A 22,718-nucleotide genomic window follows, 5' to 3' on the forward strand; every position below is an offset into this window, starting at 1 on the left:
AAAGATGGAAAATTTGGAAAACCAACTAAGAAGGAATAATCTAAGAATTTTAAATTTTCCTAGAATGAGACTTTTAGCTCATAGTGAACTTTTTAAGAGCTAACTTTCAAATATTTTGAAAATATCAGAGAAGGACTTTCCAACTATTGTTAAAATGTATTATTTACCTGGTCGGGAGAAATTGCAAGAACAAGATAAGAAGGGAGAAGTATCTTTTGACTTGACGTCCATTTTGGAAAAATCGTATGAATTAGTAGTGGAATAAAGAGCAACACTGTTTGTTCAGTTTACTACTTCTTTTGAAAGAGATTTAATCCTGAGGACTTTTCTTCGAAATCAATCTCAAATGTTTTATGGATACGAGTTAAAAATATTTCTTGATATAACTAAAACTACCCAAATAAAGAGAAAGAAACTTCTAACCATGAGAGATGAAGCCCAGGCGAGAGGAGCTAAATGTATGCTCCAGTTCCCATGTTATTGTATTTCCGATATCAAAATTCCAGATATATTTTTAGAGATCCGGAACATATACGAGTATATCTTGACTCCCAATCCAATTAGTCCTTGAGGGGGGTGATATTTGATGTAAATAACACTGGTTAATTCTAAAGCCATCATGTTTATTATAAATATTATTTGACTTTTCCTGTAATAACAGCTAAATGTAAATCTTGCCTCTTGGATTGCCTATAATATAAGAGCAGTATAGTTGGAGAAATGTATTTCTTTTGATTTTAAGTTTTAAGAGTATTTGAATACTATGTAAACCAGATCTATACTGTAATATTTTCCAAATTTATGTTCTGTAAATTACAGGAGAAATTCAATAAATAAATAAAAAAAATAAATTACATAGACATAAGCAAGGTTAGAAAACAAATTTTAAACGATAAAATAAAAGATGGACATGTTTGCCAATCTGCTTTTGAATTGTCTAATTCTTGCCACAGAATCTACCTCTCAGCTGCCATAGAAAATGTGAGGCTGTAAGCAGGGATGTGCAGAGCAAAATTTTATGTTCATATTTCTTATGTCCGAAAGGGGGTCCCACTTGCGGCCAATATGGACATAAAAAAAATCCAATGAGTTGGGTATATGTACATATGTGCAAAAAAAAAATTTAAACCCCCTCACCCTCCTTAATCCCCCCCCCCAGACTTACCACAACTCCCTGGTGATCGAGCGAGGAGTGAGGACGTCATTTCTGCAATCCTTGGCGAGAAGCATGTGACGTCGGCGGCACGTCGAGTGACGCCGGCGTCACGTGATTCCCGGCGAGTTCGCGCCGGACGGCTCGTTCGGCCCAAAAAGAACTTTTGGCCAGCTTGGGGGGGTCAGGAGGCCCCCCCAAGCTGGCCAAAAGTTCTTTTTGGGCCGAACGAGCCGTCCGGCGCGAACTCGCCGGGAATCACGTGACGCCGGCGGCACGTCATGCTTCTCGCCAAGGATTGCAGAAATGGCGTCCTCACTCCTCGCTCCATCACCAGGGAGTTGTGGTAAGTCGGGGGGGGGGGGGATTAAGGAGGGTGAGGGGGTTTATATTTTTATTTTGGCTCAACAATCGCGATTTCCCACATATCCAACATATCTATGTTGGATATGTGGGAAATCCGATCGTTTATGTCGAATCAATTTTTTAAGTTAAAAAAAAATATGAGTTGCGTTTTACTAATGCGGTCAATCCGAATGCACACCCCTAGCTGTAAGTTACACTTTCTGCTCCCTGTTGTCCAACCATATAGAGAGGAAGGAAGCGATAGCATCAACAGTGCCTAAGATGTGTGTAAAGTAGGACTTATTTGAATAAAATTGAATTTATTTGTGCAAGTATACATTTTACATCTAAAACGTTATGCACATAAAGTAACAAGGCGAGGTAAAATGAATGCAGATCTGTACTCTTTGCCACGATGTATATTATTTAGAAAAGTGGGATATAAATTAATAAATAAAATAAAATCAAATATAATAATTTACCAGCAATATCAGAGAAATTGCTATAATATTGTAATTTCAAGCTGATGACCAATAAATAAATTAGTGGAAGAGCAAGATCATATTTTATAACCTTACAATGTATATATCTATGCATAAAATATTAAAATAGAAAACTAAATATTCATTTAAACAATACTCATTGACTATTTGAAGAGCAAAATACATGTTCTCATGACAGATATTGATTTGTAGGGTTAACTAAACTCTTCCAACTGGCTGATATTATAGATATTAAAGATTTAATGGATCCATTTTCATCAGCAGTACTTTTTCATTGTATCACTCAAAAAGCCAACTATTTGATTTGGGTCATAATATATTTAGGAATTTTCCCTGAACATATTGCAGCTCTTACATGGATATATCAAAGAGTCATTTTGCCTCAGCTGAACTTCCTCTACTTTCTGCCTCTATTAGTGAGACTACATCAGGATATACCTTTATCTTATGGTCCAGAAATATAATATTTTTTCCTTTCTAAATTAGTACAGTTGATGTATTAGTTCACCTTGATATATAGAAATAAAGGTCAACAAAGAAGCTGTAGATGCTACTTTCTATGGAACTGACTTTATACTATACATTTCTGATTAGCTTTCAAGAAAAATTGCTCTAAATATAATAGCTTGTCCCTGGATACAAAATAATATAATCTAAAATTCTATCCAAACAAATTCTACCTGCATTTAAAATGCTCATAGAGGATTTACTGCAGTACAAAGAAAAGAAAACCAGTAGACATATAGCTCTTATAAGATTTTAGAAAACTAAAAAAAATAAATAAAAATAAAAAATTGAAGATCCTCCACTGCTAGTTTTATGTTAGATACCTAATTTGAAGCAAAAAATATTAGAGACAAGCAAGCTTTTAAAAGAAATGAAATTCAGAAATTGGCATGAAAGCCAGAAGCACACCACACTGCCAACCATGCCAGCACATATAACTGTACCTTATAGTTAATTAATCACATGAGAAAGATGTTCAACACACAAAAAAAGTATATTCATGGTATATATTCATGGTCTTCTATTATTAAGCATACATTTCTAATGCAGGAAATGTGAAGATGGATACTATATTGATGACCCTGATGCAAAAACAAAACCTCCATGGGCACATGACCAAACTTCCACAGACACAATATAACACACCTTAGAGAAGAACATGATGACAAACCTCACATGAATATTTTGTCAGGTCAAGCCTTTCCAACAATGACCATAAGCACAGAATACCAAAAGAACACTTAAGAACTACCTTGTAACATAAGATATATGAAATTAAAATGGTCAAACAATAATAAACACAAACAAAGGGACTTACTAGAGACATTGGGGCGGATTTTAAAAGGCTCGCGCGCGCCAGTGGCCTATTTTGCATAGGCCACTGGCGCACGTAAAGCCCCGGGACGCGCGTAAGTCCCGGGGCTTTCGAAAAGGGGCAGGAGGGGGCGTGTCTGGGGGCGTTCCCGAAACAATGCGGTGTTTTGGGGGCGTGCCGCGGCGTTTCAGGGGCGGGCCCAGGGGCGTGGCGCCGGCCCGGGGGCATGGTTGAGGCCTCCGGACCAGCCCCCGGGACCGGAGGACGGAGTGGGGCTGCCGGCCGACGTGCGCAAAGTTAGGGGGGGGGTTTAGATAGAGCCGGGGGGGGGTGGGTTAGGTAGGGGAAGGGAGGGGAAGGTGGGGGGAGGGCGAAGGAATGTTCCCTCTGAGGCCGCTCCGATTTCAGAGCGGCCTCGGAGGGAACAGGCAGCGCGCGCTGGGCTTGGCGCGCGCAGGTTACACAAATGTGCACCCCCTTGCACGCGCCGACCCCGGATTTTATAAGATACGCGCAGCTACGCACGTATCTTATAAAATCAAGCGTACTTTTGTTCGCGCCTGGTGTGCGAACAAAAGTACGCGATCGCGCAAGTATTTAAAATCTACCCCATTATGTACATATCATTAACAGACATACGTGTATATGTAGTACGTGGGAGGGACTAAGTTGCAATTTGGCTGGACTGCAAGGGGGAGAATCAGAGTGCCGGAGGGAATACACCATAATTTGTTTCTTTCTGGGGAAGGAGGTGCTGCAGGGGAAATAAATTTGCAAGATTGTAATAGGTTGCCTTGGCTCTGGGGCTTGTAGGGTCTAGATGTCCTATTAGACCAATTATGCTGTATGAAGGACTGGGTGAACTGTCAGAGGGATGAGTGAACTGATGATTCTAAGTATGCAAACAAGTGAGCATTTTCAGAAGCTGAGAATGTACATACTTTATAAAATACCAACTTCTGCATTTAATTCTGGGTTATTAATCATAAATTGTTATAATTATATTGCATATATTTTTATACATGTGTAGAGAAAATAAGCATGTTGTGCATCACAAATACAGGCATGCACTGAAACATACACGTGTACTTTCAAGCAGAAATATGTGGTATTTTATAAATAGTGTGGCTCCCGCCACAAAATTTATAAAATACTAGCAGAAATCTTCATGGGCCTATTTACGAATGCATATGGTACACTGTGGATAGCTTTGAAAGTTGGACTCACAAAATTTACACAGCATAAGTCATAATAAAAGCATAAAAATAAATAAATAAATCGAACTAATAATTAAATTGGGGTACATTTTCATACATACGCACGGGCGTATATGTGCGCGCGCTACCCGGCGTGCAGACATGTATGCCCGATTTTATGACATGCGCGTGCATGTTATAAAATCGGGAGTCGGCACACTCAAGGGGGGTGCACACTAGTGCACCTTATGTGTGTTGATGCCCGTGGCCTTCTCCCGTTCCCTCCCCCTAATCTGACCTTGCCACTCCTTCCCCTAACATAGCCTCCCTAGCCCTATCCTAAACCCCCGCAAATATTTATCTCACCTTTTGCGTGCGCTGGCAGCCTGTCGGCATGCGATTCTCCAGCACAGCGGTAAATGGCCGCTGTGCCAGAGGCCTCTGACTCCGCCCCCACCCTGGACCGCCCCTTTTGTAAAGCCCCGGGACTTAGACGCGTCCCGGGGCTTTACACACTTCACCAGCCCTAAATGTATACAATAAAATACAAAAAAGCAGCATGAATAAGAACTCAAAAAGGATTCCTATCAAAGGAACCTCTAGATGGAAGAAACAATGAGGCAGGAAAAAATAGCTTAAACAGCTTGACAAAAATGCCAAGCTTTTACTATGCCATTACCATGTGAATTTTAGTGACCCATGGTATTGCTACAGTTGCAAAATTTGCTGTTACTCTCTCATACCTTTCTTATTTCTTTGTAAATCATTTATATATTTGTACAAACATTCAGGTTTTAACATATGCATTAGCTGGAATGACAGGCATGCATTTCACCCCTGCTCATTTTATCTTATTTTATTTTGCAACTCTTCACAGCTTTAAACAATCATTGAATTAATTCAACCCACAATTTACTTTTATATTCGGACATCATTATCCCTAATTTATTTTAGTAACCTGTGGAAGGCAGTATAACTCTCAAAACGGATTCACAAATGTATTTGGTAGGGATGTGAATCGGGCTTCGGATGATTGAAAATAATGTCGATATTTTCAAAATCTTCAGAAATCGGGGGCTCCCCCGAAACGATAGGAAAATCCCACAATATTGATCGTGGGGGTTCTCTTATCGTTTTGGGGAAGGGCAGGAAAAACGGCACACAAAAATAACCCCTAAACCCACCCCAACCCTTTAAAACTAATCCCTTTGCTTCCCCCACCCTCCCGACCCCCCAAAAAAAAACATTTTACAGGTACCTGGTGGTCCAGTGGGGGTCCTGGGAGCGATCTCCCGCTCTCGGGCCGTCGGCTGCCACTAATCAAAATGGCGCCGATGGCCCTTTGCCCTTACCATGTGACAGGGTATCCGTGCCATTGGCCGGCCCCTGTCACATGGTAGGAGCACTGGATGGCCCACACCATTTTTAAAGATGGTGCTGGCCATCCAGTGCTCCCTCCATGTGACAGGGGCCGGCCAATGGCACGGATACCCTGTCACATGGTAAGGGCAAAGGCCATCGGCGCCATTTTTATTAGTGGCAGCCGACGGCCCGAGAGCGGGAGATCGCTCCCGGGACCCCCACTGGACCACCAGGTACCTGTAAAATGTTTTTTGGGGGGTCGGGATGGTGGGGGAAGCAAAAGGATTAGTTTTAAAGGGTCGGGGTGGGTTTTTTGTTTATCGGCTCGGGCGCAGCCGATAAACAAAACCGCGATCGGGCCCGATGAAAAAAACCGCACATGTGAATCGGAACCGGAATCCGAACCGATTCTGGTTCCAATTCACATCATATTTAGCTTAATTTAATTTCCAGTTTTTGTTTTCTGCCTTTTAAAAATGTCATAGCAGATTACATAAAATCAGAAATACAAATGAACATAAACAAAATAACAACCCCAATCTATACATTTGTTGTCATTAGCCAAACCAAAAATATTAAAAAATGCAATTTGACACAACTAAAACAAAATAAAGCCAAAAATTAGAAACATATATTATCATAAAAAAAGAAGAACCTAAATTGTTTTACATAAACTGTAAAAAATAATCCTTTTTATTGGTATCTGAAAATACTGAAACCAGCTCTCAGAACAAAAATTTCAATATGTCTGATTAGACCATGACTACATCAGCAGCTAGCTCAGTAACAACAACCCTTTAATCTGGACTAGACCTAGTCTTCCAGAGGCAAAAAGAGCCATGTCTTTAAAAGTTTTCTGAAAGTCAAGCAGTCCTTCAAATGCCCCAGTTCAGAAGGAATGGGGTTCCAAAACTTTGATGCCAGTAATTGGAAGGTATGCCTCCCTATTACACTGTGGCTTTCCAAGGGTACAGTTAAGAAAACTTCCTGGTTAAACCTAGGGATTCTTTTTGGATTGTACTTCCATAATTTAGTGTGGGGAGACCCTCAAATGTATGCGCATTTTCACTTCTAGTCATACAAGGTGGGGGAAGCCCCGCAATTCTCACTGTTTAAAGTTTTATCTAAAATGTTTAAATGTTTTGAGTGTGTAATACCCCTGAATGACCACAGGATGGCATTTGTTGTTGGGGAGGATCTATATGATATTTTAAAGTTGAGAATAGGAGGTGGTGTGTTGTTCCCCTTAAAAGTGTGGGTTTATGTGATTGGTGGAAGATGTGTCCTGGGAAGATATAAATTCTGGGCATTTGGCGGGAGTTTGCACTTTCTAGGATGGAGCTGGTAGAGAGCAGGACCTGTAGGCTATAGAGAGCCTGGAGTTGCCAGCCAGTCAGATGATGGAGCCCAGAAACTCCACCAGTATGGAAAGAGCCTTGCAGAGGCTTTTCCCTTAAGGGAAGAGGCCCGATGCCATGGTGTGAAAGAAGGATTTTAAGTACCAAAGGAAATGTGAAGGGAACAATGGAGAGTCACAGTGTTTCCTCCACCTGAGGTAGAAGGGGTTGTTCCAAGATGTGTAGGGTCCTAGTGAGTTTTAGAGAATGGAGGTGATTGGGGAGCCCTACAAGCTACTGGAAAAATGGAGAGGGGAAGACACATGAGAATTTTGAGAAGTCCAAGGATGTTTGAGTACAGTATGGGTATGGAGTGATAGGCCCCTGGCGCAAGGGATGTAACCCTAATGTCCCACATTAAAGCTGGTGTTTTTAAAAGGATGAGGAATCTGTGAGTAATGTGCCAGTTCTTTGTGTTTATGGTGAATTGAAATGAGATGGGAGGTATACTGAATGGTGGGAGAAGTTAAGTATTACAAGGGAAAGGGATGTAAGTCATACATTCCAGCAATGTATTGATATAGAGACCTGGCAGATCTAATTTCTGTTCAAGTGAAGTCTGAGAGTTTGGCATTTTTATCTTTGATTGTGTTTTATAGGGTACTGTTGGGAGATTTCACTCTGATTGTTGTATCCCATTAATTCTGTGTATTCATTATTTATATGCCTACCTGACCCTATTTCTGAATAAGGTGACTGGCTGTAAAACCAGAAATAAGGTTGAGAGTTTTGGTTTATCTGAGTGCGATGTGTTCTTTCTTGATACTTTTGCTTTATCATGCCATCACTAAGGCGGTCATTTTCCTGCCATATCACATGCAAAAAGGGATTTTTCACATGCAAAAAGTCCCTTTTCACATGCGATAGCTAAAAAGGGGCGGAGTCGGGGTGGCGTCGGCACCAGAAGAGGAGGAGTCAGGGCGGCACTGAGGCAGATGCGACTGAAACATTGCTGGCGGCAAAAAGGTAGGAACCCTTATTGCTGCCAGTAGCGCGCCCAATAGCACCACCTTTTACGATGGCGCTATTGGGTGCAAAAGCCAGCAGCGATAACACCGTGGTGGTGCGATCACTGCCGGCTCCCCACTTCGCCCCCCGCCCCCCGTTAGCACCGGGATTCAGAGAAGCTTGCGCCGTTGGAAAATCCAGCTCTAAGACGGTAACTTTCAAATCTGTCCATGTGCATTCGGTTGCCGACGTGCACATGTTATAAAATCTGCTACATGTGCGCACAATTTTATATCGGCGTGCGCATGTATGCTCAAGTGCCAAATCATGTACATAAGTGGGGAGGGGAGGATTTCATTAGATGCATGCGGTGATGCAATAGGCCCATTCCCTGTTCACTTCCAGACCACTCCAGTAAAGGAGTGGACTGGGAGGGAACTTCCTAACCCTCCTACCTAAAATGCTGCCCTTTTCCCCTACTAACCCCAACCCCTAAACCCCTGCTAAATCCCCTTCAAAACTTACCTGCTCTCCGGAGCAGCACCACATTACCTCTGTTCTTGCGGACCTTCACTGGTTTTCCATTACAGAACAGATCAAATATAAAATTGCTATGACTTCTTTTGAACTGATCTTTTCAGACATGTCACCATGGGGCAATGCACTTTTACATATGTACTGCCCCACATGCCAGCTACGCTCTTCTCAAAGGGGCCTTCTGGATGTGCCTTCAGTGTGCCTAGCAAGATTATGCTGCATCAGGGATTGTGCTTTTTCTGTGGCAGCTCCAGTTTTGAGGAACGCACTTGCCAGAGGCCTTACGATTAGTTGATTGCCTAAAAACTTTCCAATCTTTGCTGAAAACATGCCTATTCAAGCAAGTGTATGACTTGATCTAAGACATTTCTAACCAAATTTATTAACCAAATTAATGGCTGTAACTAATCCTGTCTCATTTATGTGTTTTATGTGATGCATTTGCCTAATCATTTTATGATTGTATTACCTGTACATCATCTAGTTTCTTGCTTTAGGTGATTTAGAAATACAATAAAGATAAATATAACGATATCCTCAGGAACAATGGAAGCACTAGACAGACTAGGTGGCCACTTAGAGTGCCACTGGTTTGGGGGCAGCTGGCCAGTGCTTTCACCAGCTTTGCTCATATATGGAAGCAACCCTCCAACTCTTCCAGGTAGCAGGACTGTGGAGATTGGAACTACTTATTTCTTTCCATGAGGGCAGGAAGAGGAAGTTTGTCATAGGTACACACAGGTGGGGAGAAGATATCAGGACTTTAAGGCTTCAGCACAGCAGTGTTGACTGGGATCAAATGGCTTGGAGGAACAGGAGCAACGTCAGCACTCAGCAGGCCCTCCTAGCTAAGAGAGGAGCAAGAGTGTCAGTTGGCCAGCACAACTGAAGGGAGATGCAGCATCTGCCCCACAAAAGGGGGAGGAGGCATTCTGATTCCACAAAGGCCCATGGAGAAGACTGATGCTGCCTGCATTTTCCAGGGAGACAGCAAGAGGGAAAAAGAGTGTGTGTGTATGTGTGAAAGCATGTGCAAAAGTGCATGTGTGTGTGCGAGCATGAGAGTGTTGTATGAGTGCATGTGTAAGAGAGGAAGTGTTTGTGAGAGCAAGAGAAAGTGTGTGTGTGTGTGTGTGTGTGTGTGTGTGAAACAGAGCATGTTGGAGAGCAGTGTGTGTGTGAGAGATAGAGAAAGCATGCGTGATTGAGATAGCATGTGGGGGACAGAGAGAAAAAGCATATGTGGGAAGAAGGGCGATCATGTGAGAGAGAGCATGATTATGTAGAAGAGCATATGAGGGAGATAGAGAGCATATATGCCTGTGAGAGATACCAAATGGGAGAGTGAAAGCATGTATATGTGCATGACAGAGCATGTGAAAAAGAGAGTGTGTGTGTGTGTGTGAGAGAGAGAGAGAGAAAGAGAGCATTGGGAGAGAGAAGAACATATGTTAGTAAGCGAGGTGTATGTGTTAAAGAGTATATGTGTGTGTGAGAGAGAGAGAGAGACAGAAAACATGTGTGTGCCATCACCATCACATGCTCCCCCCCCCCCCAAGCCCCCAACTAATTCACAGCAACATGAAGGTGACTGGAAATCAAAAGTTCCTAAATATGGAGCGCGGGGATTTTTTAAAATCCTTCTTAGTTTTAACTATTGGGTATTATTTGGGTATCTGCTGTTTGAAATACTGTAATTTAAAGGTGTCTATGAAATGCTTAAATATTTATATATGATGATTTAATTATTATTGAATGTTATCCTATTTGCCAGAAGTGCTGAAATTAATATTCATTTTGTTAGAATGGTTTTACTGTTAAGATCAATGTTTTATATATGGTGATTTTATTGTTTACTATTTTCTGAGGCAGGGTGATGTTTCTGTTTTTCCACTGTTGCACTGCATACAGAGTCTGGTTTGTTGTTGTTGTTGTTGTGCCACCGCTGTATATTCTTCCCTATCTTGCTTTGGAACAGGGACAAAAGGTTGGAGAACAAGCCAAGTTTGATGTTAGAATTGAAGAGCAACAGAATTGTCACAACAAAAGCCAGTAGCATACTTTTCCATGATTACTGCTTCTCAGGTAATGGAGGCTTTATTTGCAAAAACTGATTTAGAAGAAGAATCATGTCTTGGATTCCTTGAATCATGATATTGATCAGCAAGTGGCTGTCACTGGCTGAAGACAATTTGGCGCCTCTAGTCAGTAGTATCTTAGCTTCCAGTAAGGAGGTAGAAGAGGCAGAAAATACTGGTAGGACTGAGAATATACTACAGCAAAAGGGAAGAACTCTAAGTCATTACCACCAGCTGCTGTCCCAAAGGATGCCATATGAAAACTTTATTGGGATTCCTTCAAGAATATCCTCTGGCTTCACCATACCTATGGTAGGGATGTGAATCGTTTTAGGACGATTAAAATTATCGTCCGATAATTTTAATATCGTCTAAAACCGTTATGGAACACAATACAATAGAGATTCTAACGATTTATCGTTATAAATCGTTAGAATCATGAGCCGGCACACTAAAACCCCCTAAAACCCACCCCCGACCCTTTAAATTAAATCCCCCACCCTCCCGAACCCCCCCCAAATGAGTTAAATAACCTGCGGGTCCAGCAGCAGTCCGGAACGGCAGCGGTCCGGAACGGGCTCCTGCTCCTGAATCTTGTTGTCTTCAGCCGGCGCCATTTTCCAAAATGGCGCCGAAAAATGGCGGCGGCCATAGACGAACACGATTGGACGGCAGGAGGTCCTTCCGGACCCCCGCTGGACTTTTGGCAAGTCTCGTGGGGGTCAGGAGGCCCCCCACAAGCTGGCCAAAAGTTCCTGGAGGTCCAGCGGGGGTCAGGGAGCGATTTCCCGCCGCGAATCGTTTTCGTACGGAAAATGGCGCCGGCCATACGTGTATGGCCGGCGCCATTTTCCGTACGGAAAATGGCGCCGGCAGGAGATCGACTGCAGGAGGTCGTTCAGCGAGGCGCCGGAACCCTCCAAAATGGCGCCGGCTGAAGACAACAAGATTCAGGAGCAGGAGCCCGTTCCGGACCGCTGCCGTTCCGGACCGCCGCTGGACCCGCAGGTTATTTAACTCATTTGGGGGGGGTTCGGGAGGGTGGGGGATTTAATTTAAAGGGTCGGGGGTGGGTTTTAGGGGGTTTTAATGTGCCGGTTTTGCGATTTTTAGATTTTTAGATTTTTCACGATTTTTCACGATTTTTCACGATATTTTACCCCCCCAAATGGCAACAATACGATTCCCTCCCCCTCCCAGCCGAAATCGATCGTTAAGACGATCGAGGACACGATTCACATCCCTAACCTATGGTTTTGTAAGAATTTGGGTAATGTCCTTTGCCCCTCATTTGGAGCCTTGGAATATTCTTGCCACCGTGGATGGCTGCTTTGGTTTCTTCATTTCACTTATTTTATGGCTTTGTATTGGAATTTTTCCTGCTACTTTTGGTACTTCATTCCCCCTTCATGGTGCCTTGATCTGTTCATGCCACTTCTTAGTGCCAATTTGCACCTCTTGTGCTGCCTTGGGCAGTTCATGTCACTGTTGTTGGTTACCTTTTCCTCTCTTATGGAGCCTTGGGGTGTTCTGGCAACTCTTGCTGCTGCTTTTCTCTGCTCATGGTGCCTTGGATAACTCCTGCAACCACTGGTACTATTTTGACTTTTTCAGTTCCTTGGACTAACTCATGTCATAATTAGTGCTATGTTGACACAGCCTTGATGTGCTGGAGTGTTCCTCACCCTTGTAATGATGTCTACCTACACGTTTCATTAGAAACTATTAGAAAACCCCAATTTGGGAGCCCAACATAGGCTCCCACATGCATAAATGAATAGAATAAATAAACAAATGTATTTGTTTTCATCTGAGAGGATCCAAATAAATGACTGTGTCCTATAAAATGAATAAAGAAACTGAAACACAATTTTTGCCTCTGCACACCTCTTTGTTTCAGTGCTGGCTGGCAGTTAGTTCTGTTATGGTATGGGAGGTTTACTATATTATTGTTGTAATTAAGTTTGTCATGACTTTTTGAGGGCCAGACCCACATCCAACCTGTTACAATAGACAAAATATTATATGGGTTCCAATTGCTTGTTTTTCAGGGATTTCTGGTTGGCATCATGGAAGTGTATCTACCTTATAAATGGCCTGTGACCGACGGCCCGCAAATGCGCAGTAGAGCGCAGCTCTACTGCGCATGTGCGGGCAAGGATGTCGATCAGGAAAAAAAAAATGGCGGTGGGGCCGCAGGAGCGGGAGGAGAAGCAGCGGCGCCGCGCGCGCGGTGCCGCTGCTTCTCCTCCCCAGATCTGCCGGCAGATCTCGGGGGGGGGGGTGTCACTCCCGCGCCCCCCCCACCGAGATCTGCTGGCAGATCTCGGGGGGGGGGGTGTCACTCCCGCGCCCCCCCACCGAGATCTGCTGGCAGATCTCGGGGGGGGGGGTGTCACTCCCGCGCCCCCCCCCCCGAGATCTGCCGGCAGGAGCGGGAGAGTTAATGGAGCCGGGTGAGGGTTGCGGGAAGTCGCGCTTACGGCGCCGGGAGGAAATGGAGGTGGGTGAAGGGAGGGAGGGAGAGGGGGACTGAGTGAGTGGGAGGGAGAGGGGGACTGAGTGAGTGGGAGGGAGAGGGGGACTGAGTGAGTGGGAGGGAGGGAGAGGGGGGACTGAGTGGGAGGGAGTGAGGGAGAGGGGGGACTGAGTGAGAGGAGAGGGAGGGTGGAGAGGAGTGGGTGGGGGAGGGGGTGGTGAAGAGTGAGGGGAGAGAGAATGAGGGGGAGGTGAGAGACAGAGGGATGTAGCCCGTTTTAACGGGCTTTACGGCTTGTGTAAATATAATATACATGTTGTAAGTGATATTTTTACCCCAGAAGGTTCTTTCTCATGTAAAAATATGTTATTATAAATACATAATTTTTAATTGTGTGTAGGGAGGTCGCTGGGAAAGGGGGAAGGTGGTGATGGATACCAAGCTGTAATGTTCACCTTTGGCACCAAATACCGATGCACTAGCCCTGAACATCCTTACCATAAATGAGTCCAGAAAAAGGAATGAAAAGTCCTTTAGAAATTGTACTATTTCTAAAGGATATCCTTTACACAGAAAGTCTCTGGTACTATTTCAATATTAGTCTCAAGGGGGGTTTTCCAGACTTTTTCTCCATTATATAATGAGTATTATCTACTGGCATAAAATTTCCAGCTGGTATCTGGAAAACCTCTGCAAAATACTTCTATATTTTCCATTACTGAGATCGTTTTCATTTGAAGAAAATTAATAAAACTTAATAAAATTACATTTTTAACTTCACTAAGGGGCCAATTTTAAAAGTTATGCGGGCGGGGTACATTTGTGCGGGGTACATTTGAGCGCGTCACCTGGCGCACAAATATACACCCAATTTTATAACATGCGCGTGCTCTTACAGTAGATTTCATATGAAAATAGCCCTAACTTTTCTAATGCACTTATTTAAATGTAAACAGGGAGACAAGTGGAATTTTTTTCTAAAGCACTCAAAAAGAAGATAAAAAGGGAAAATAGTCAACAATTATAGCAGCAATATTTCCACAAGCAAACAGGGATTAAGAAATTCTATTTCATAAAGCAAACAGAGATTAAGAAAGCAATACTAACAGCAGTATTTAAACAAGCATTTTCACATTAAGAAATACTATTTCAAAAGCCGAGAGAGATTAAGAAAATATTAAATAAAGCAAATAAAGCAACATTTAGCTTTTGGAGAGTGAGTTTGGTCCTTGTGGGGAACACAGAAACTAAAAAAAATAAAAAAGATGAATCTGAATAATTATGAAAAACTGATAACTCAACATGTTAAGGCACAACTGACAAAATCCTTATCGTTCATATATTTAATAATATTTTAGGAAGCAATCATAGATAAAGGTGTACAACACAGCATAAATAATTAGATGTCACCAATGTATTTCTAATCATAGCCCCCAAATTTCATGTCAGAGTTTCAGGGAAGCTTATATTTAGCACAACTTTGCTGGATAATTAGGAACTTATCTTGCTCAATGGCTAAACTTATCTGGTTATCTTGTGGGAGGGTGGTTGGGATGGGGAAAAGGTGCCTGAAAAGGGGGGGGGGGGGGGGGTGGGTTGGGGTCTGGGATCCTCATTTTTGGAATTTAACATTTTGGGGTGGGGTGGGGGTGAGGGGAACCTTGGGGACCTGGGACCCTCTTGTATGTTGGACTTTGGGGGTGGGGGCAAGAGGGGCTCTATATCACTTGTGCTATGGGGGGAAGGGGTAAAGGAGGAATTTGTTTGGCTTGTGCTACTGGATGGGTGGCCGGGGGCATCACTGCATGGCTGCATTTTTACTTTTAATCACTTTGGGGCTGCCTCGAGTGGTGGCCCCAGTTTAGACAGGGTGTCGGTCTTAACCCCCCGCTCAAACTCCCCATGTGGCTGCAGGAGTTATTTTTTTTTTCATTTTGGAGGCCCAGTAAATGTAAGACAGGAGCCTCAATGCATATTAGGGTCGGAATGCTCTAACAATACATTTACTGAAAACTGAAATGGTGTTTTTATTTTATCACAGCTGACCACTTTCCTGGTTGGCTGCAATAAAATATTTGTATGAAATGTATTACAAATGAACTTCTTTACTTGAATTTGCATTGTTCATGCATGCAAATCACATATAAAGAAAGAAATTATAATAGGGGAAGGTAGAAAAGTGGGAAGATGAAAAATATCACATATATTGAGCTGTATCACATGATATACAATGTTTTAAGTGTGTTAAAGCACTAATGTGGCTTGATGCATCTCCCAGTTACCCTGATAAGTTTATCTTGCTAATTTTGGTGGGATATTCAGCTGCATTGCCGCATTTTTGAATATACCTCAATATCTTGAAGATAGTCAATTACATTATTCAGCCAACTTTAGGAGTACCCTGGGAGTCCGAGGAGGAGAGACTGAGAGAGGGTCTCCAAATCGGTGGGGTGCCCGGAGAGACTGACCTTGTCGTGGGAGGTGAGAGACCCCGGAATATCGATTGCTCCAGCTGGGAGCCCGGCAAGGGCAGGTGCCCCAGTGACACCATTGCTGCACGTCTCCAGATAAATTTGGACGGCAGATGCGGAGATTTGGAGTCCGTGGAGGAGAGACTGAGAGAGGGTCTCCAAATCGGTGGGGTTCCCGGAGAGACTGACCTTGTCGTGGGAGGTGAGAGACCCCGGAATATCGATTGCTCCAGCTGGGAGCCCGGCAAGGGGAGGTGCCCCAGTGACATCATCGCTGCGCGTCTCCAGATAAATTTGGACGGCAGACGCGGAGATTTGGAGTCCGTGGAGGAGAGACTGAGAGAGGGTCTCCAAATCGGTGGGGTGCCCGGAGAGACTGACCTTGTTGTGGGAGGTGAGAGACCCCGGAATATCGATTGCTCTAGCTGGGAGCCCGGCAAGGGGAGGTGCCCTAGTGACATCATCGCTGCGCGTCTCCAGATAAATTTGGACGGCAGCCACGGAGATTTGGAGTCCATGGAGGAGAGACTGAGAGGGTCTCCAAATCGGTGGGGTGCCCAGAGAGACTGACCTTGTCGTGGGAGGTGAGAGACCCCGGAATATTGATTGCTCCAGCAGGGATCCCGGCAAGGGGAGGTGCCCCAGTGACATCATCGCTGCGCGTCTCCAGATAAATTTGGACGGTAGACGGCGCACCGCTGCCGTCGGCGCGCTGCCTAAGCCGCGCGCTCCGTAAGGGGCGCGTGGCTTGGTCCGGCTTAGGCCGGCGAAGGCTAGAAGTCGCCCCAACTCTTTGAGGTACAGCTTATTTTGGACTCACTATCTCATATCTCCTTCTTAAGTACTTTTTTATTGGTGTTAACATAGGGTATTTGAACATCTTCATTGTTGTTTAGGCACTATTCAGTGCTATGCCACATACCAAACGCAAAGGTAGGGTTAGGCAGGAAGCCTCAACCCCTGTATACCCAGCCTTGGTTCAAACAACTATGACTGGTTTTTTCTCAGCAGAAAAAGAACCCCCGGAGAGTCCCATTGGAGGAGGGGAAGGGGAGCAATCGACCCCCCTCCTGGGAGAGGTCAGTCTTAGTCCCGGGGCTCTAATGACACCTATTCCCCTTTGTAGCAACGCAATCAACAGGGAACTAGGTTTCTCTCCTGTACGTAATGCGTCAGGTCAGGGAACCCCGATTGAGGAAGTTCCAGGTTTGAGTATAGCGGAGCAAAGAAGGAAGGGAGAATCAGAGCTCCCCCCACAAAGGGTGGAAACTAATGGAGAAGGAATCTCCATTAGAAGGAAAGATTCAGATTCATCCTCAGGGAGCAGTAGCAGACAAGACCTTTATGGGCAGCAAATAACATCATCAGGTCCACAAATATTGTTGGGGAAGGCTACTAATGTGACAATGGATACGATTTGGCAAGCCATAATGGCTTTGGAAAAGAATATCCTAAATCTAAATGGTAGTATTAAGGACATGCAAATGTCCTTAATTAATGTGAATCCAACTGTTACTGGTCAGATAGAATCAATAAATAAGGTACAAGAAGAAATTAAACAAATTACATCGACTCAATCTCCTATTATTCAGGGCGAATTGATTTTGCAAAACAAAGTTGAAAATATAGAGAATTCAATTAGGTATAACAATTTGAGAATAATTAATTTTCCAAAGTGCAAGATGATGTCTCCGAAAGAACAACTGAAAAATTATTTTTCAGAAGTCCTTTTACTACCTTTGGATCAGTTCCCCTCAATAATGAATGAATACTTTGTTAGTTGGAAAAATAATGTGGTAATAGAACAAGGAGGAATTGATACCTCCTTAAATGTGATGGATTTAATAGAATCATCCCTCAGTTCCCAGGTGGAAAAAAGGGGTACGTTATTGGTCAAATTTATTAATGTTATGGACAGAGAGAAAATATTGAAATTGTTCCTGGCCAAACGAAACTCTTCCTACTTGGGACAGAGGGTATGGATCTATCCAGATCTTTCCAAAGAAACACAGATGAGGAGGAAAAAGTTTTTGTTGTTGGTAAATCAGGCCAGAACATTTGGATATCAAGCACTAGTGAGATTTCCTTGTAAATGTATATTACGTGTTGAAGGAGTAAGATATGTGTACTTTGAACCTGAACACCTAGAGAGGTTTTTAGAAGCCCGCCGCAAACCTGAGGAGGCAACTGATATTACCCAATAAGTTGGAAAAGATTATATTCTGCCTTACCCTAGTTTCAAGCGTTAATATTTTATGTTATTTTGCTCAAGTACAGGACTTCTCAAGCTATTGTTTGGTAAATATGAGAAGAAAATATGTTAATTTCTTTTCCTTATTGAAGAAATGTATGATTTAAAATAATTGGAATTTTTTGCTCTTCTCTTTGTTTGTTTGAATCAAAATGAAATATGTAAATTTGAAAATTAGAAATAAAGATTAAAAAAAATAAAATAAAAGGAGTACCCTATGTCACCACTAATGTTGGCAGATAAATTATCCAGTTAACTTTTATAACAGAGTTAGTGGGATAACATATCCAGCTAACTTAACTCCACCTTGGGATGCTCCCAGAATGCCTCAATCTTATTTGGCTAAATTTTAGTCATATATGTACTCAAAATATTCTAAAGTAGGCATTTAGCCAGAAACTCCCAAGTTATGTGGCTAAATGCCTTTGAATATGGACCCCAATGTGCTCAAATTGTAATATGCCAAAAATATAGGGGTAGATTTTCAAAGGGTTACGTGCGTAACCCCCAAAAACCTACCCCTGCGTGCGCAAGCCCCGGGACGTGCGTCTGTCTCAGGGCTTCGAAAAAGGGGCGGTCTGGGGGCATGGCGGGGGCGTGGCTGCAGTCTGGGGGAGGTCCGGGTGCGGGGCTGAGTGCTCCGGCACAGCGGCCTGTGCCGGGGCATGACGTGCTGGCAGTCGGCCGGCAGGCGTAACAATGAAATAAGGTGGGGGGGAATTTAGGTAGGGCTGGGGGGTGGATTAGATAGGGGAAGGGAGAGAAAGGTGGGGGGGGGGGACCAAAAAAAAAAGTTCCCTCCAAGACTGGAAGGAACGGGGAAAAGCCATCGGGCCTCCCCTAGGGCTCGGCACATGCAAGGTGCACAAGTGTGCACCCCCTTGTGCTCGCCGACCCCGGATTTTATAACATGCGTGCGGCAGCGTGCGCATGTTATAAAATTGGGTGTACATTTGTGAGCTCCAGGTAGCACGCACAAATGCACCCCATGCGTGTAGGATTAAAAATCTGCCCCTAGGTGAGGCTCCAGCTTTGGACCTAGGCCTAAGCCCAATGGATCTTTTTTTTTTGTTTTCAAACCAAACTGTGAAACCCAACCAAATTTTGTTAGATTTTCAATAGTTTCGGTTTGAGAATGAAATGAAACAAAATAGGAAATTTCATCTCATTTCCTATTTTGTTTCACCCAAATTCCCATCCCTAGTGTCTACCTCTAGTCCGTGACACGTTTACTGGACTGGTGTGCATGAAAATCCCATGTGTGAAAAGGAAAACCTTAAGGGCCTTGAAAAGTACAACTTTTTCCTCTTGTTCAAGGACCTAGGAAGTCACGTGAGTTGTGTGGTCTGTGAATCACCTTATGAGCCCCTGTGCCCAGGAGCTAACTAGAGCAGATTCTACATACAAAATTCCTAAGCTTCAAGAATGGCCAAATATAATTTCTTCTTTTGCTGTTTAAAAGTAATTTTCAATTTATCTACTATTTTAACCAGTTCTTGCCCTCTGTTATAAACTCTACTGCATCATTTTTGGTAAACCTAACTTTTGTGACTCGTATCAGAAATGTTATCATATTAAATTTCTGAGGTATTGATGTTGGGGAAGGGAGAGGGAGATAATTTAATTTAATTGTCATATTCTTGTCTTTTGTTTGGGGGGGTGGAGGGTTCATTCAGTTTTATATAAAGTGATTGTATACCAACACAACATATCAATACATGCATAAATAGAGTGCTATTCAAAGATGTAAAAAAGATAAAATGTAAAAGGTTATTGCAGGGAAAGAAAACAGCATATGGATTACCACATATTCACTAACATTATTTTTTTCTTAAAACTTCTTTCATAGTCATTGAATTAACCAGAAAATGGACTACTAAACAAATCTATCACAAAAAGTATTTGTGAGGGGTTTTTTTTGTTTTGTTTTCTGGCGTAAAATTTGTGCAGAAGAACAGAATTGTGATCTTTCCTTTCAACAATATTGCCTCCTAAGTCCCATCATTCGAAAACCTTTTGCTTCAACTTTTTCACATACAGTAATTAAAAACAATTATGTGCTTCTGTAAGAAGGTAATTTCATACTGGTAAAATGACTTTGTATATAAATCTTTTAAAACAGAAACCGTAAATACGTCACATGAATCCAAAGAAATGCATGCCATCAAATTAAAAACGCTCACTAGTCACTAGGATTGCATTTTAATCATGTTGAAATAAATTAGACCCTGTCATGCACAGATGTGCAGATTAGTGCACAAAAACAAGAAAAAGAGAAAACATTATGTTTATAGAAAACTTTCCAACACATATGTGCCACTAGGCTAATGATGCATATGTTAATTATACAGGCCAGAATTGTAAAAATCTAATTATTATCAAGTAGCAGAGTTTAGCTGAAAGCTAATGTTGTTTTTCTCTTTTTCCTCTGGAATACGACCATTTTCTGTAGGCCATAGGATTATGAGGCCAAAGTACTAAAGTGCAGTAATTTTGTAAGGTTGCAATGGGTGACATCAAAATGACCAAATACCAAAAACATGGCTGATATCAGATTATGCACTAGGCTAATGATATGGAAAAATAAACCCTGTGGTATTTTTACCATGTTTACTTGCAACATTCTATTTAGCAAATTAAAAACATCTGTATTGCCTAGGAGAAAAAAGCATGCAGTAATTTGACCAAGTGATAGTGGAAACCTAACCACCATCCTGTAGGAATAAATAAAAATGCGTGCCAATCAAAGTGACTTGCAGAGAGTGCTGCTAGAAAAGTGTGGAGAGTTAAAAGCATGTGTGGGGGTTCTACCCCAGGCAATGTATGGTTTTAGCTAGATTGTGGGGTGATGTTCCCAGGGGCATGTGCTGAGTAAGACTGGAGATTAATGCTCACAGATTTTTATTTTCAAATCTGCATGCATTTTTCCCCCATATTAATTTGACCTATGGAAAAAACAGCTCTCCGCTCTTTTGAGATGGTTTTGGTTGGTAATCATGAATGAATTTTGACGCCTGAAGCAGGCAGTTATTCCTGCCAAAACATGGGCCTATGTCAGGCTATTCTATCAGGGCAACCGTGTTTTTAAACTTTGTTTTGAATCATACTACATTTCAGACAAATTAGATGTCTATAGACTTTGACAGACAATATGTATTTTAATTTTGGGGAGAGAAATAGAATATTGCATAGCTTTTGAAAAGAACCAGTAAATGAACAAATTCTAGTGCTGCTGTCTGATACTGTTTGCAGCCCATTGCAAGGCAAGAGGCAGTGAATTAGATTTATTTGCACTGCGCCTAAGTCTGAGGCTGTGTTCATTCAATTTATTAGATTGTTAGTTTATTATTTTTCTAACATTGTTTTGAATTTTTTTTTGAATGTTTGTTTGTAAACCTCTTTTTTCCTTTGCTGAATAAAACTAGTCATGAGGGAAACCATTAGTATAGCTACATATGATTCAAACATTAGAAACATTTCTCAAAAGCCCATTTTCTGCCAATTGCAAAAATCTTTAAAAAATTAGAGTACAGATTTTCTTACCTCCAAAAATGTAACTGTCGCCTGAATTAAATTGCATTGGTAGAGTAACATGAGTAGCTGATGATATATCATTGTCTACCAGCACACTCATACGATTTCTTTTAGAAGTCAGAGAAACTGAATGCCATTGTCCATTATTTAATTGGAGACCTAGAAGGAATTTAAATGTGAGATCATCATCGTTTATTTATTCTATATTTTTCAATCAAGAGAGCTCAAATTACCTTCCAACAAGTCACAACATGCATCAAGTAAAGCACATAAAATCATAGCATAAACAAAGGCAGTGATACACTTTAGGAAAGCAATTTTATAAGCTTTTTCTGCAGGTGAAAGAGTATTTTACCCACAGAAATGGATTATTATAAGACTGCCCACCCTCTCTGCAGGCAAAGTTGCATGTGTATTTCCCATATGTGCTTAAGTTAACGTGGACTGAGCGGAGGTGCTCCCAGTGGCAGGGATGCTGAGAGATTTGGAAAAAAATGTACTCACATAATAGCAAGTATAAATTTGCTATGAAAATTGGTTTAACTTATGTGTGTTTTTGCCATCTAATTTATACAGGCTATTACAAATGTACCCCCATAGTATGCTCAGGGCCTCACAGCAAATCAGAATATATATATATAGACTATATATATTCAGAATGTTGCTTATTCATATGCAGTGTTTTTGAAAAGCTCTTGAAAGCATATAATATTATTATGAGTAAAAATAAAGGGCCGGATTTTAAAAGGGTAACGCGTGTAACCAGCCTTACGCGTGCCGGGCCTATTTTAAAAAGGCCCGGCAATGCAGGTAAAGCCGCGGGACATGTGTAAGTCCCGGGGCTTTACAAAAGGGGCGGTCAGGGGGCGGGGTGTGGGCAGGGCAGTCCAGGGCAGAGTGGGGGCAGGGCCAGAGGCCTCTAACATAGCGGCCATTGCTTCTGTGTCGGATGATCGCATGCCGGCAGGCTGCCAGCGTGCGCACAAGGTAAGACAAGAGTCAGGGGGGTTAGAGTAGGGCTGGGGGGGAAATGTTAGGGGAAGGGATGGGAAGGTTAGGTTAGGGGGAAGGGAACGGAGGAAGGCAGTGTGGCTCGGCGTGCACAAGGTGCACAATTGTGCACCCTCTTGCACGCGTCGACCC

The 22,718-nt window shown here is 42.6% G+C and overlaps 1 protein-coding gene across 1 annotated transcript in view; it reads right to left on the minus strand.

Moving 5' to 3' along the window:
* Positions 1-22,718, minus strand: part of CNTNAP4 (contactin associated protein like 4) — a 1,044,358-nt gene that overhangs the window by 456,170 nt on the left and 565,470 nt on the right. Inside the window, exon 9 of the mRNA XM_029616960.1 lies at positions 21,585-21,734. Within this exon, the coding sequence (XP_029472820.1) occupies positions 21,585-21,734 (150 nt within the window). The remainder of the gene's footprint in view (positions 1-21,584; positions 21,735-22,718) is intronic.

This window comes from Rhinatrema bivittatum, chromosome 1 (genome assembly GCF_901001135.1).
Source record: "Rhinatrema bivittatum chromosome 1, aRhiBiv1.1, whole genome shotgun sequence".
Classification (NCBI taxonomy): Eukaryota; Metazoa; Chordata; class Amphibia; order Gymnophiona; family Rhinatrematidae; genus Rhinatrema; species Rhinatrema bivittatum.